General features: G+C 53.6%; 1 protein-coding gene across 12 annotated transcripts in view; it reads right to left on the minus strand.

Moving 5' to 3' along the window:
* The window catches only part of KDM2B (lysine demethylase 2B), a 117,305-nt gene that overhangs the window by 75,008 nt on the left and 29,260 nt on the right, over positions 1–13,037 (minus strand). For 7 of the 12 annotated variants that reach the window (XM_066371005.1, XM_066370998.1, XM_066370999.1 and 4 more), the window contains exons 7-8: positions 6,524–6,617; positions 5,297–5,450 (exon numbers count right to left, since the gene is read on the minus strand). In XM_066371005.1, coding sequence (XP_066227102.1) covers positions 5,297–5,450; positions 6,524–6,617 — 248 coding nt within the window. Of the gene's footprint in view, positions 1–5,296; positions 5,451–6,523; positions 6,618–8,482; positions 8,567–9,274; positions 9,428–9,515; positions 9,738–9,759; positions 9,835–9,948; positions 10,162–13,037 lie in introns of those variants that run through there. The other 5 variants (XM_066371007.1, XM_066371008.1, XM_066371010.1 and 2 more) reach the window with 5 other exon arrangements.

Here is a 13,037-nt window from a genome sequence, read left to right on the forward strand (position 1 = left end):
ATGGACTCCCAATTGTACTCTCAGTCAAGGGATTCTAGAAGCTTTTGCCCACTCTCCTTTCCTCCCCAAGCCAGGGGTTCCAAGGTGGGTCAGGCAGCCTCCCCTGGATTAGTCACTGCTGAGCCATCCCCCGCGCCCCTCCCCACATCTGATTCATTACTACTTAAACAGTTCCCTCCAGAACCAACGAGGGGAAATAATATGTCTATAAGCCCATCTGGACTCCACCCTCCCAAAGGCGTCTCATTGGCTGCACCCCAGGAAGCAGGAGAGAGCAGGTGTCCCGGGTTGATTACTGGGCTGGGGAGGCTGGCAGATATCTGCCTCCCGGTCCCAGGCCAGAGTCACCAACGACGATATGTAGGCAATAACACAGGCTATTCAGGCCAAGCGACAAGGGACAGATGTGGTTGTGGAAGGAAAGCGGGCGACCCACAAAACCTACCGATGGGTAGTCTCTGAGACCTGAGGGAGCCAAGGACAGCAGGGGTACATGGAGTCCTGCCCACAAGGTGGATGCTCAGAATCCAAAGGCCTTATTGGTCTATCTTTGCAGCTGCTGCAGAGGTGAAACCCAAGGCCACAGAATGCAGTGGTGCCTCGCAGAGGCCCTGACCAGCATCCTTCACCAGCATCAACCCGCTCCGCATGCCAGGCCAGGCCCGGGTTTGCCACGATGACACAAAGACAGCCTCCCTTCTCTGAGACTTGGGAGCTGTCAACAGGAGCCCACACTGGCAGGCCACGGGATGCATCAGGGCCCAGGGATGTGTTTCATTTGAGCCCCACCCACGTTACCAAAGAATAGAGAAAATTCACAGGGCAATTTGAATTGCTTCCTTTCCAAGAGAAATAAGAAGGTGAACCCACCAGGCCCCATTCCTGCCTGGCCCCTAGCTGGTTAGAGATGAGCAGCAATGGTCCGGCTTCCACAACCCCACCACCCTCGGCCTCACCTCCAGCCTGCTTCTTTGCCACCTGCCCTGTACCCATTTTACAAATGGATCATCTGAGGCCCAAGCCAACTTACACTAATAGCTACCAGTTACAGTTTCTCAGACATGCCTAAGTCTAAGAAACATCTGGAGCTACCAAGAATTTTGGGTAGTTCTTACTATAAAGCAGTAATGGGAAATCCTTTCAAGTCAGCCCAAGTCACGGACCCCGGAGTCCTTTCGAGGACTCCCTATACTGGGCTCCACCATCCTGGCTGGCTGTTGCCTGGCAAAATATGTGCTCAGGACAGAGGGAATCTGTCTCAAATCCTCCCCAGCACCTTCCAGACTGCCAAGTGGACTTTTAAGAAAGTCTGTTAAATGAGCCAATAATTCTCCCCAAGTCATACAGCTGAGAAGGGGGACCACATCTCAAATCTGCTGACTCCCAGGCTAATGGGGAACCAGGTGGGCTCTAATACGACACATACCTGGGTTCTCACCCACCCTGTCCCTTATTAACCATGCGACCTTGGGCTAGTTTGTTTACCTCTCTCGGCCTCAGGAGCTGGCTTTATTTAAAAAAAAAAAAAGTGGGGGGAATGTTTTGTTTTGTTTTTTACTTATTTACAGAGAATATAAAAATAGAAGGTATCTGTTGTTCAGTGATACCCATTATTATTACTCCTAACTATAGTTCCCCTGGGCAGGTGCAGACCGAGGGGGTGGCCAAGCTCATGAATGAAGATGGTGTGAATTTTCATAAACTCAACACTATCAAACTTGACGTGCTGTCCTTTATTCTGAAATTATGTCCTTCTGAAATTTTTAGTGTCAGTCTAGTCTTCCTTTCATGGGATAATCAACTAATGTACATAGATTCCAGGTTGGGTTTTTTGTTTGTTTGTTTGTTTTTTCAGAGGCAGAGAGAGAGTCAGAGAGAGGGATAGACAGGGACAGACAGACAGGAGCGGAGAGATGAGAAGCATCAATCATTAGTTTTTCGTTGCGTGTTGTGACACCTTAGCTGTTCATTGATTGTTTTCTCTTTTTTGTGTGTGTGGAATAACAAAAGCTTTATTTAGTACAGCACATCCCGCCCGATGAGGTTCCCTGGCCCTGAGGAAAGATGGAGACCAGGGAAGTTGCCTGCTTTCTCATATGTGTCTTGACTGTGGGCCTTCAGCAGACCGAGTAACCCCTTGCTCAAGCCAGCGACCCTGGGTCCAAGCTGGTGAGCTTTTGCTCAAACCAGATGGGCCCACGTTCAAGTTGGCTAACTCGGGGTCTCGAACCTGAGTCCTTCCACATCCCAGTCCAACGCTCTATCCACTGTGCCACCGCCTGGTCAGGCTCCAGGTTGGTTTTTTAAATTAATGTCTACCTAACCATAACTATATGTTAGTAATTTTGCATGGACTCTCAACTTTTTAATTTTCATTGGTCCACATGTGCCCCCTGCCTCTGAGAAAGTGACAAATTCCAACTGTCCTTTTTTTTACTTCCCAAAAATCCAGAATAAAAAGTCCTGTGTCTCAAGGACCCTTAGGGCCAGAAAGTTTGCCTGCTTGGGGCAGTTCAAATCCACTTCCTGACTTCAACAGTCACACCCCTGCTGTGGCTCAGATGCTGTTTCTCCAGACCTTTTCCAACTTGTTGAAGTCACATGAGCTGGGGAAAGCGATGAGCCACCTCCCAGCTCTGCATAAAGTTGGTCCTCCCAGGGACACTGGGAAGCCTGCACTCAGGAGACAGGGTTGGGAAGGATCTTGAGGGTCTCAGAGTTCAGCCCCACCCTGTCTCCATTGTAGAGATGGGAGAGTTGAGGTGCAGAGAAGGGAACAGACCAGCCCAAGGTCACAGACATTCAGCAAGGCCAAGAGCATATCCGAGTTCCTTTGACTCCACCAGAGCCAGGCCTTCAACACCAACAGAAGGGCTTGAACACGCTTTAGAAGGATACTACCTCCTTCCCAATTCTCCATGCCATGTCTACTAGGGTTCACACTATAAATGCTGCCCACCAGCTCAATCCCTTCCTGTCCCAAGCAGGGCAAGCCACCCTCCCTGAGCCAAACAGTCTGAGGATGAACCTGGGACCATGGTAAAAAAAAAAAAAATCACCCCATGAAACCCTGCTACCTCCAAATTCCAAATTTTCTTAATAGAGAAGCCTCCACCTTCCATCCAACTTTCTAGAAGAGCCCAGGTGTGCAGGCCCCATCCCGACAGCAGGAACTGCTACCACATCCACCCCCACTTCACCTGACACCATACTGGTGCTTGACGTCCAGACCCAAGGCCAGCTCCTAGCCCAATTCTCAGAAACTTAAGTGTTACCCAGCTTCTCCATCCAATGAACCTTAGAGGCCTCAAAAGATATTCCTATCGTAAGGTCCAACCATCTGCTCAGTGGCAAATGCCCTGCAGGCTCCTTATCCCAAACATATATAGCCTCTACTTGTATACCTCTAGTGACGGGGAACTCACTACCTGATAGACCAAGTCATTCAAATACCACTTGGCTATACCTCTCTATCCAGGGGACTATCCTTTGATTGGCTGACTGCGGGACCATACACCTTCACTTCCCCAGGTAAAACAACCCAATTCCTCTTTCAGATTCATCTCATCTGACACGGTATCCAGACTCCTCTCTTTCCAAGTCAACTTAGCTTCCAAAATATAATCAAGAGGAACACACTGCCTGACCAGGTGGTGGCGCAGTGGATAGAACGTGCGCCGGACTGGGATGCAGAGGACCCAGGTTCGAGACCCCGAGGTCGACAGCTTGAGCGCGGGCTCATCTGGTTTGAGTGAGGCTCACGAGCTTGAGCCCAAGTCGCTGGCTTGAGCAAGGGGTCACTCACTCTGCTGTAGCCCCCCAGTCAAGGCACATATGAGAAAGCAATCAATGAACAACTAAAATGCCGCAACAAAGAATTGATTCTTCTCATTCCTCTCCCTTCCTATCTGTCCCTATCTGTCCTTCTCTCTGTCTGTCATTCATAAATAAATAAAACCAGTCTTTAAAAAGAGAGGAACACAACCTCCTATGTGTGGCCTGATGTCCTCACTCTACACTGTACGATTGTCACCTCCCTCATCTCAGGAAAGATGCTTCTGTTAATGCAACCTAAGACTGCTCTCTCTTATTCCTAGGTCATCTGCCACATTCACCAGTGACTCAGCCTATAACGGGCCAAAAGCCCTCAGTCCATCTCAAAATAGCTCTAAACAAATAGATCTTCACTCACTCAGTCCTCACAACCACGCTGGGAAGACTTAATTCCATTTTACAGATAAGGACATTGAACCACAGAGAGGTTAAGTCACTTCTGTGAAGTCGCAGCTTGTCAATAGCAGAGTTGAAATTTGAATTAAGACCATATAGTCCAGGTTCCAGGGCTGGTGCTCTTATTATAATTACTACCCTCTGCTGTAACTGTGCAGTTAATTCTGGTTTTGGAGCCGGGCGTCCAAGTGTGAGAGCTGCCCCTGATACCAATTATATTACATCTTGTTCTGCCGGAAGGAGGCTGCCACTCTGGGTCCTTCCCTCATGACCCAGGTTTTGGGGCACCCCTATACACCCCCACCGCCAGCCCCCGTGTCTGCCCCTCCCAGGGGCCTGCCTCAAAGAGTCCTCAGGGGCCCTGGCCGGTTGGCTCAGTGGTAGAGCATCGGCCTAGCGTGCGGAGGACCCGGGTTCGATTCCCGGCCAGGGCACACAGGAGAAGCGCCCATTTGCTTCTCCACCCCTCTGCCGGGCCTTCTTCTCTGTCTCTCTCTTCCCCTCCCGCAGCCAAGGCTCCATTGGAGCAAAGATGGCCCGGGCGCTGGGGATGGCTCTGTGGCCTCTGCCTCAGGCGCTAGAGTGGCTCTGGTCGCAACATGGCGACGCCCAGGGTGGGCAGAGCATCGCCCCATGGTGGGCGTGCCGGGTGGATCCGGGTCGGGCGCATGCGGGAGTCTGTCTGACTGTCTCTCCCTGTTTCCAGCTTCAGAAAAATGCAAAAAAAAAAAAAAAAAAAGAGTCCTCAGGAACCTTCTCCCCCAGGACCATCCTGTCACCCAGAAATCTCCATGCAGGAAGTCCTGGGGAAGGCATTCAAACTTCCTCTGACGGAGCGCCCTAGACATTCTCCCGGGAGAATTCTGACCCACAGGCGGAGAGCTACAGGTTAGACGTGAGAGGAAAACAGCAGCGCTGTTTTTCCCTTCAGCCCGAAGCCTCTCCTCTCAGGGACTGCCAATGGCCAGGAGGCCCAGAGAAACCCGTTCGCTTGGACTAAAACCCTGGCTGAAGCCGCAGGGATACAGGGACACGCGAGCTCAGCACCAGCCTCGCTGGAACCTACCGGAAGGGATGAAAAACGTGTAGCCCTGTTTCAGCTCAATTCTTTGGCAGCGCTCCACGCGGTCTCCCAGGAAGATGTCGCTCTGTTTGCCTGAGAGCACCCACTCCTCATACAGTGCCAAATTGTGCAGGGTTGGAGGAATCAGCCAGAAGATCTTGGGAGGAAAAAGAGGCAGTCAGCTGACGATCCAGGCCAAGTCTCTGATTTCCTCCAGACTCCACCACAGCCAAGAAGACAGCCCCACCTGCCTGGGATGGGGGAGGGCGAGGAGGACCCACCCTACAGATGGTCTCCTCCGGACCAGGACCGGCCGAAGGGTCTCTGGGGTGCCAGGGAGGGAGGGGGGTGCTGCCTTTCTGGAATGTCCTGTACACCCCTTAAGGGGATTTCTGTCCCAGGGTGGGAAGACTTCCCGGACTCAGTGGAACATTCTTTCTCCTGAGCCGCAGGCTTGTCGGGAAGGTGGGGGAAGGAGAGGAAGGGCAATTTCCGAAGCTGTATGATAAAAACGGCCCAATAAATAAACTCAGCTTATGCTCACTCTGGAGAAGGAGGAAAAACATCTGGAACCAAGCAGGACGACTTCCCAGCCAGAATTTCATTCAACAAGTTTGGTTAAAACAAGCGCACTCACGCAGACCCAGACGAGCAGGGCGGCAAACATGTATTCTCAGGGGGCACTGACGTCCCATGGGGACGCTCCTACGTCCCCCACGTGGACATTCTCAGAAGCAAATACAGCAGGAGCATCCTGAACACACGCCCCACACGTCCTTTCTCTGCGTGACACCTGTCCCCGATGTGAAATGTTTTTGGAGGCAGGTGATGCTGGCCACTAGAGTTTTAAGTTAAAATGTCTCAGCACTGGAGCTGAACTACAGCCGAGGGAAATGCATGGGGGAGATTCTCAGGAACCCAATCTGGAGTTCCAGTCTGGCCTAGAGTGCTTAGAGCACTGGACTGGGCGAACAAGTCTGAACGGTGTGTGTGTGTATGTGTGTGTGCGTGTGTGTGATGTGAAACAAAACAAGTGACCTTGATCTTTCCCTCCAGAAAAAGACAAGAGTGAGGAGGTGGCCCCAGGGGGACCGAGACACTACCAGTACTCACAGAGCAGGGACTGGCCAGAGGTGGGGGGTGGGGGAGGAAAGAGAAAGGTGAGCGAGTCCCACGATGCACAAACAGCCAGAGATGGACACATAGTTGAAGAGATGCAGCTCAACTCACCTTCCCACCCCGGAAAACATGGTACCAAACGGAAGTGCCTCCAAAGTCGATGTGGAAGTCCGTGAAACAACCTTTCACGCTCATCAGACAGTACCTGCAGCACAGGAGCAGGGGAGCAGAAAAAAAGCAACTCAACGCCTGAATCACAGGAGAGAAAACAGCTTCGGGGACGCCTGACCTGCTGCCCTTTTATAAACGCTGACACTGGGGAATTTTCTTCTCTCTCTCTCTCTCTCTCTCTCTCTCTTTTAACCCAAATCTAATTGGAGTTCCCCACAGGGGAAGCCCCTGTGATCAGGCGACCAACCTCAAGCACTGGCCACCTGTCCCCCCAGGCTGGGTGAGGGAGGCACTTTTGTTTTCAGGTTCTCACGAGAGCTGGCAACCCACAGGCCACTAGGGTCCTTCCTCGCAGGTTTCCACCCTTGCTTCACCCACGCTCCTATCAAGGGAGTCTGTCTGCCTTTCTGCTCCTTTGAAGCTTCTCTACGCACAGCTCTGCCCGGCTGCCAGCCCCCTTTAAAGCCACTGGGCCCCCTGGAATTCAGTTGTAAACCACCTGCATAGTTTGCCAACTGCTAGTCCCCATTCATATCCACATTCATTCAACAATCATTTGCTGAGAACCAACCAGCGCTCCTGCCCAGAGCGAGGCATGCACTTAAGAGAATGCAAAATAACCCCGCCCTGAAGGATGGGACACTCCAGGAGCACTGCACGGGGCAAGTGAACTGGCAAGACCCACTGCAACTGACTACAAAGTAAGCAAAGCAGCTCAAAGTTCTGCGGGTACCAGCCACAAAAATACCCACACCATGTACGGATTCCACGTCTATGAAATGTCCAGAGTAGACAAGTCTACAGAGGTAGAGAGGATTCGTGGTGGCCAGGGCCTGGGGGTGACTACTAAAGGGTACAGAGTTCCCTGTTGGGGGTGATAAAAAAACGTTCCAAACTGATTGCAGTTGCACAACTCCGTGAATATAACTAAGAATCCCTGAATTGCACACTTTAAATGGATGAATAGTGTGTGACTTATACCTCAATAAAGCTGTTAAGAAAAGTAAAAGGGTTTAAGAGAAGACCCTGGGGGTGGGGTGGTATACAGGCAGAGGGGGAGGGAAGGAGGAGGAGTTTGGGCTTTGGATGCTTGGGGGTGGAGCAGAAGCAACTGGGAGGCTGCCCCCTTCTGAGTCCTTATTGGAACTCACCAGTCTCCTCCCTCCTCCCTGAACAAGCTGCCCTCCAGGGGGGCGGCAGTGCTTAAGGAGGTGGGAGAACAGAGCAGGCTTCCAAGTCCAGGACCCTGCCGACTGGATTGTTGGGGTCTCCTCCCTCCCACCCGCCCCTTTGCACAAGGGCCACCAGAGGCACAGATGGGGTAGCCTGCCCAGAGCTCACGCATCTTGGTAGCTCCTGCGGCTCACACACGCGCTTACCCCACTGACCTCTTTTCCCCGGAGCACTCCGCTTTTCCACGGTTTGGGAAAGAGGGGAGAAATAGGGTGGGAGGGCCGGGAGGAGCAGGCAGCTGGCAGAGCGGAGATAATAAAGGGCGGGGCTGACTGAGCTTGGGGGGGGGAGGGTGGAGGGCTCCAAGTGCCCCTCCCTCTAACTGCCTTTTGCACCTCACATTCAGGTGGACCGGGGGCTAGGCAGTATGCAGGCAGCGTGCTGCGTCCCTTCTCGGGATAGGCTGGAAGGAGCCTTAAGCATGTGTCTGCAGGAGCCTGACAAATCAGAAGGCCTTCCAGCACATCAGAGCCCCGCTGCCTAGCAACCCCATCAGAGGGGTGTAGTGGACAGCACAGGACGCAGCTCTGTCACGAAGACAGGTGGCGCGGGCTGCGCTGCGGTGAGGTGCTGGCGCTGGGGTTGTTCAAGTCCCAGCTCCGGACTCCAGCTCCACGCTCTCCCACTTCCGCCCAGCCCAAGTCCTGTCCCCATTCTCCCACTCACAAGGCTTGGGTGATCCTCTTCCCCCCAAGGAACTGGGGGCGGGGATAGAGGGTGGGGGGACGTCCCCTTCTCACATAGCGTCCCATGGGCCACACCACCGCTACTTCAAGCACCACTTCAAAATATTAGTCCTCATTTTCCTAAAACCACCTCTTCCTTTCGTTTTTTTCCTCTTTTTTTAAATCTTAACCTTGGTTTCCACCCCCTCCAAACCTCAGCAGAACAGTCGGTCTAAGGAAAACAAAATTGTTTGTAGGGCGGAGCAAGAGACACACTTCCTTCAGTCTGCAGTCGGCTACCCGCCCAGGTGCCCAATGAGCAGTGGGAAAGACTGTAGCTGAGGTTCTTGGGCTCCAGGCCCCAAGCCCCAGCCTTCCCAGCACGTGTGGAAAACAGAACCCCTGAGAGTTGCTGCTGCCGTGTGCAGGCAAAGTTCTCCAAGTTGAGCCTGCGTCTGACCTGCCCTCCCAGTCGCCCTCCAGCATCCTCTGAGGACCCTCGGAGCACAGATGAACCACTTCCACACCCGCCTGTCCTGGAGCGGCCCCTCCTCCCATGTCCCTCATTTCCTGGCTGCCAGGCCCGGGGCGCCCCTCCCGCCCGCCCGCCCCGTTGCACGCATCAGAGCGAGGGGCCAGGGAAGCTGTGTAGCTGTGACAGGGCGGCTTTGTCCCGGCGCCCGCAGCAGGCAGCCTCCACCCCCGCCTGCCCTCTCCCAAGCCCCGCGCTCATCCCAGGACTCCCCCCTCACTCCTGCTCTCGCCCGCTCTGGCGTGACGTCTTTGCACTGACCTCTACAGCTTCCTCTTCCAAAGCACACCGCAGTCACATGGGCACCCCGGCTCGGTGCCACGGCGGCTAAGCTCTCCCCGCGGCTGGCCGGCCCGGCTTCCGCCTCGGCCGCCCCCTGCCTGGAAAGCCGCGCCCCTTCACACCTCCCACCCCGCCCAGGGGCTTCGGTGCCCGAGGGCACCCTCCGATTTCGGGGCTGTCAGTCGGGAGGCCCGGAGCGAAGCCTCTGAGGGGTTCCCACCTCGCCGGGCTGGCTGGGGAGGAGCTTGGCGGAGGGGGCGCTGCACCTGCCGCGCCAACTTTGGGGTGCTGCCTGGGGTCTGGAGAGGCGGGGCGGCCGCACTCCGCCCGTTCACTCCAACTTCGCGCAACTCCCCTGGCAAGCCAGGAGGTGTTCCCTCGGGCGAAGGTCTGGCGCGAGGACCTGGGAAGCTGGCACCGGTGACGGAGCTGGAGGCGCCGACGCGCGCACACTCTACACTTACACGCAGCGCCGGGAGACACAAAGAGCTTCTCCGCGACGCCACCGCGCAGCCCGCGGGCGGGAGGCCACCCCCACCCCTCCCGGCGCGCCCCGAAGGAGCCGGACGCTGGGGCAGCCCCTGGCTGGCCAGGCACAGCGCAGACACAACCGCCCGGCCCCGCCCGGCCCCGCCCGGCGCGCCCGCGGTTACCCTCGGCGGCGGCGGTGGCGGCGCGGCTCCCGGGCGTCCCCTTTGGCGGCGAAGGGTTGACGCGCGCCGGGCCCTGGTCACCAGAACCGAGCCCCCTCTAAGGAGCTTCCAGGCACCCAGCCCAGGACCCTGGAGCCCCCGCTCGCTTCCTTCCTTCCTCGGGAAGCCGGGCGCAGGCTGCGCTCATCTCCGCGCTGAAACTGAATACCCGCGCGGCGCGGCGGCCGCCGAGGAGGCGGAGGGAGGCCGCGGCGGCGACAGGGAAACGCGCGGGCCGGCGCCAGGGGACGCCGCCGCCGCCCACAGTCGCCCCCTCGCCCTTGCAGGGTGGGGACACGAGGGTAGCTCTACCCATCCCCGTTCTAGGGCAACCACCACACCGCTGTTTTCAGGGAGCGTGGACTCCATCCTGCTGCTGGAGGTGCCAACCCAGCTAAGCCACTTTCCTTAAACGTGCTCATGGGGGCACGACTAGACAAATGACCAGTGCTAGGGGTTGGAAGGGTGTCATATCTAGAGTATGGCAGTCCAGGGACCAGGGAAGCGGCCCTGGCTTTAAGATCGACAAGTAGTGTGACCTTGAACAACTTCCCCTCTCTGAGCAATTTCCTGGTCCTAAAGGCAGGGAGGTGACATGAAGTTCAACTCTGCATTCTAAGATGCTTTTTTGCCACCCTCCCCCCTACCTTAGTAGCTCCACAACCCTACATCACAGACTTATCGTGCCAATTCTTTGAGATAAATACGTGTTAACACATACCTGGCACTATGATACGTTGATTATTTAATACAATTTTCACAACAGCCTATGAGATCTTTCGCAGGATTGTCCCCATTATACAGACGAGAAAGCAGAGGCTCAGAGGTTGGTACTCAGCCCAGTCACTACCCTCGTGTCAATGCTTACCCAAACAGCGTGTCTTAGAGCTTCTCAGTCCTTCTCCCAAAGGTCTACCTGGCAAATCCTAAGGCTCTCAAGAAGCCGTCTCTGCAGTTTTAACCAAACCTCTACCACTGACTTTCTGCTGAAGGAGCTTGTCCAGGTCCAATCAGAAGTCCCATCCTTCAGGGCATGCTCACCAGGGCCACAGCCCTCCTCCCAACCTGTCTCCACACCCTTCCCCCAAACCCTTAGTTACAAGGGGGCAGGAGATCCACAGAGTGTAACCTCTACAGGGGCCATCATCAAGCTTCTCCATTCTTTGACCAAACCCCATCCACTGGGGCTACACATCAATATTAATTGTCAAGTGCTAAATAAATAGCCCACCAACGTTCATTATCAGGTCCAATTATCAAGTGCTAATAATATTAGCTATTTACATGCATGATTATCCTTTCACCCTTAATACATCTTTATAATCCCCATTTTAGGGAAGCCAACATTGAAGGCATTTCAAGGTGGTCAGTGCCTTGGACCAGGGTATCACCTCCTGGTGTTGTTCATAGGATGGCCTACCAAGAGTTTAGAATGTGAACTCTCTGAAACTGGCTGAATTCTTCACCATATGTATGTTTTGCCTAATTAATAGAAAAAGTAATCATTACAATAACTATCCTCCCCCACCTAGGATTTGAGCAGTCATTGAGCAGGTGTCCTTCAGCCAGGGGTTTTTCACTCACAAAATAGAGGTGGAGGCCTGTGGTGGTGCAGTGGATAAAGCGACGACCTGGAAATGCTGAGGTCGCTGGTTCGAAACCCTGGGCTTGCCTGGTCAAGGCACATATGGGAGTTGATGCTTCCAGCTCCTCCCCACCTTCTCTCTCTGTCTCTCTCTCCTCTCTCTCCCTCTCTGTGTCTCTCTATCCCTTTCTCTCTCCTCTCTAAAATTAATAAATAAAATTAAAAAAAAAAAATAGAGGTGGAGTTACACGAACTATCCACATGGGAGAATTATTATCACTTTCTTAGTCACATATACACCTCAGCTCCTTGACGGCAGGAACCAGATCAGATTCGTCTGTTTAAGGGCAGCCCCCGGCAACAGACCTGGAATGAATTATTCTAATCAGCTGTGTGACACCGGACTAAATCTTTCCCCCTTCTGGAACTCGGCATCCACATTTGTTGAACTAGTCGGGGGCCTCTAACTAGTGGCTCTACTGGGTCAAATCATATCCTAGAGGTGCTTGGTTTGGCCAGCACTGTTTTAAACAACTATTTTTTGAAGGCCTCCCTGTCCAGTTAATCCACAAGCCACACCAGCCCCTTCAGTACTACACTCAGCTGCTATACCTGTTACCTGCATTAAAGCTCTATGAACTTCAGTATTTTTGTCTGTAAAATGGACGTAGTCAAACCTGCTTCCAGAACTGTTGGGATATGTGTGCTAAGTGTCTAATACAGGGGTCCCCAAACTATGGGCCCGCGAGCCGCATGCGGCCCCCTGAGGCCATTTTTCCAGCCACCGCTACATTTCCAGAAGGGCACCTCTTTCACTGGTGGTCAGTGCATCCGCATCCTGTGCTCCTAGAGTACTGTATGTGGCAGCGCCACAAAGCAAGGCGTCACTCACATACAGTACTACTTCCAGAGCACGGGACGCATGAGTCACGGCTCCGGAAGCCGTCATATCACTTGTTATGGCTAGCAGTGACAAATATGGAACCGGACATTGACCATCTCATTAGCCAAAAGCAGGCCCATAGTTCCCATTGAAATACTGGTCAGTTTGTTGATTTAAATTTACTTGTTCTTTATTTTAAATATTGTATTTGTTCTTGTTTTGTTTTTTTACTTTAAAATAAGATATGTGCAGTGTGCATAGGGATTTGTTCATAGTTTTTTTTTTATAGTCCGGCCCTCCAATGGTCTGAAGGACAGTGAACTGGCCCCCTGTGTAAAAAAGTTTGGGGACCCCTGGTCTAATAGCACCTGGTTCCTCTTAAAGGTAGTGAGTCAGCATAACCGGGTGGTGGCACAGTGGACAGAATGTGGACCTGGGATGCTGAAGACCCAGGTTTAAAACCCCAAGGTCACCGGCTTGAGCGCAGATGCACCAGCTTGAGTGCCAGGGATCGCTGGCTTTAGTGTAGGATCATAGACATGACCCCATGGTCACTGGCTTGAGCACAAAGGTAGCTTGAGC

This window comes from Saccopteryx leptura, chromosome 2 (genome assembly GCF_036850995.1).
Source record: "Saccopteryx leptura isolate mSacLep1 chromosome 2, mSacLep1_pri_phased_curated, whole genome shotgun sequence".
NCBI classification, from domain to species: domain Eukaryota; kingdom Metazoa; phylum Chordata; class Mammalia; order Chiroptera; family Emballonuridae; genus Saccopteryx; species Saccopteryx leptura.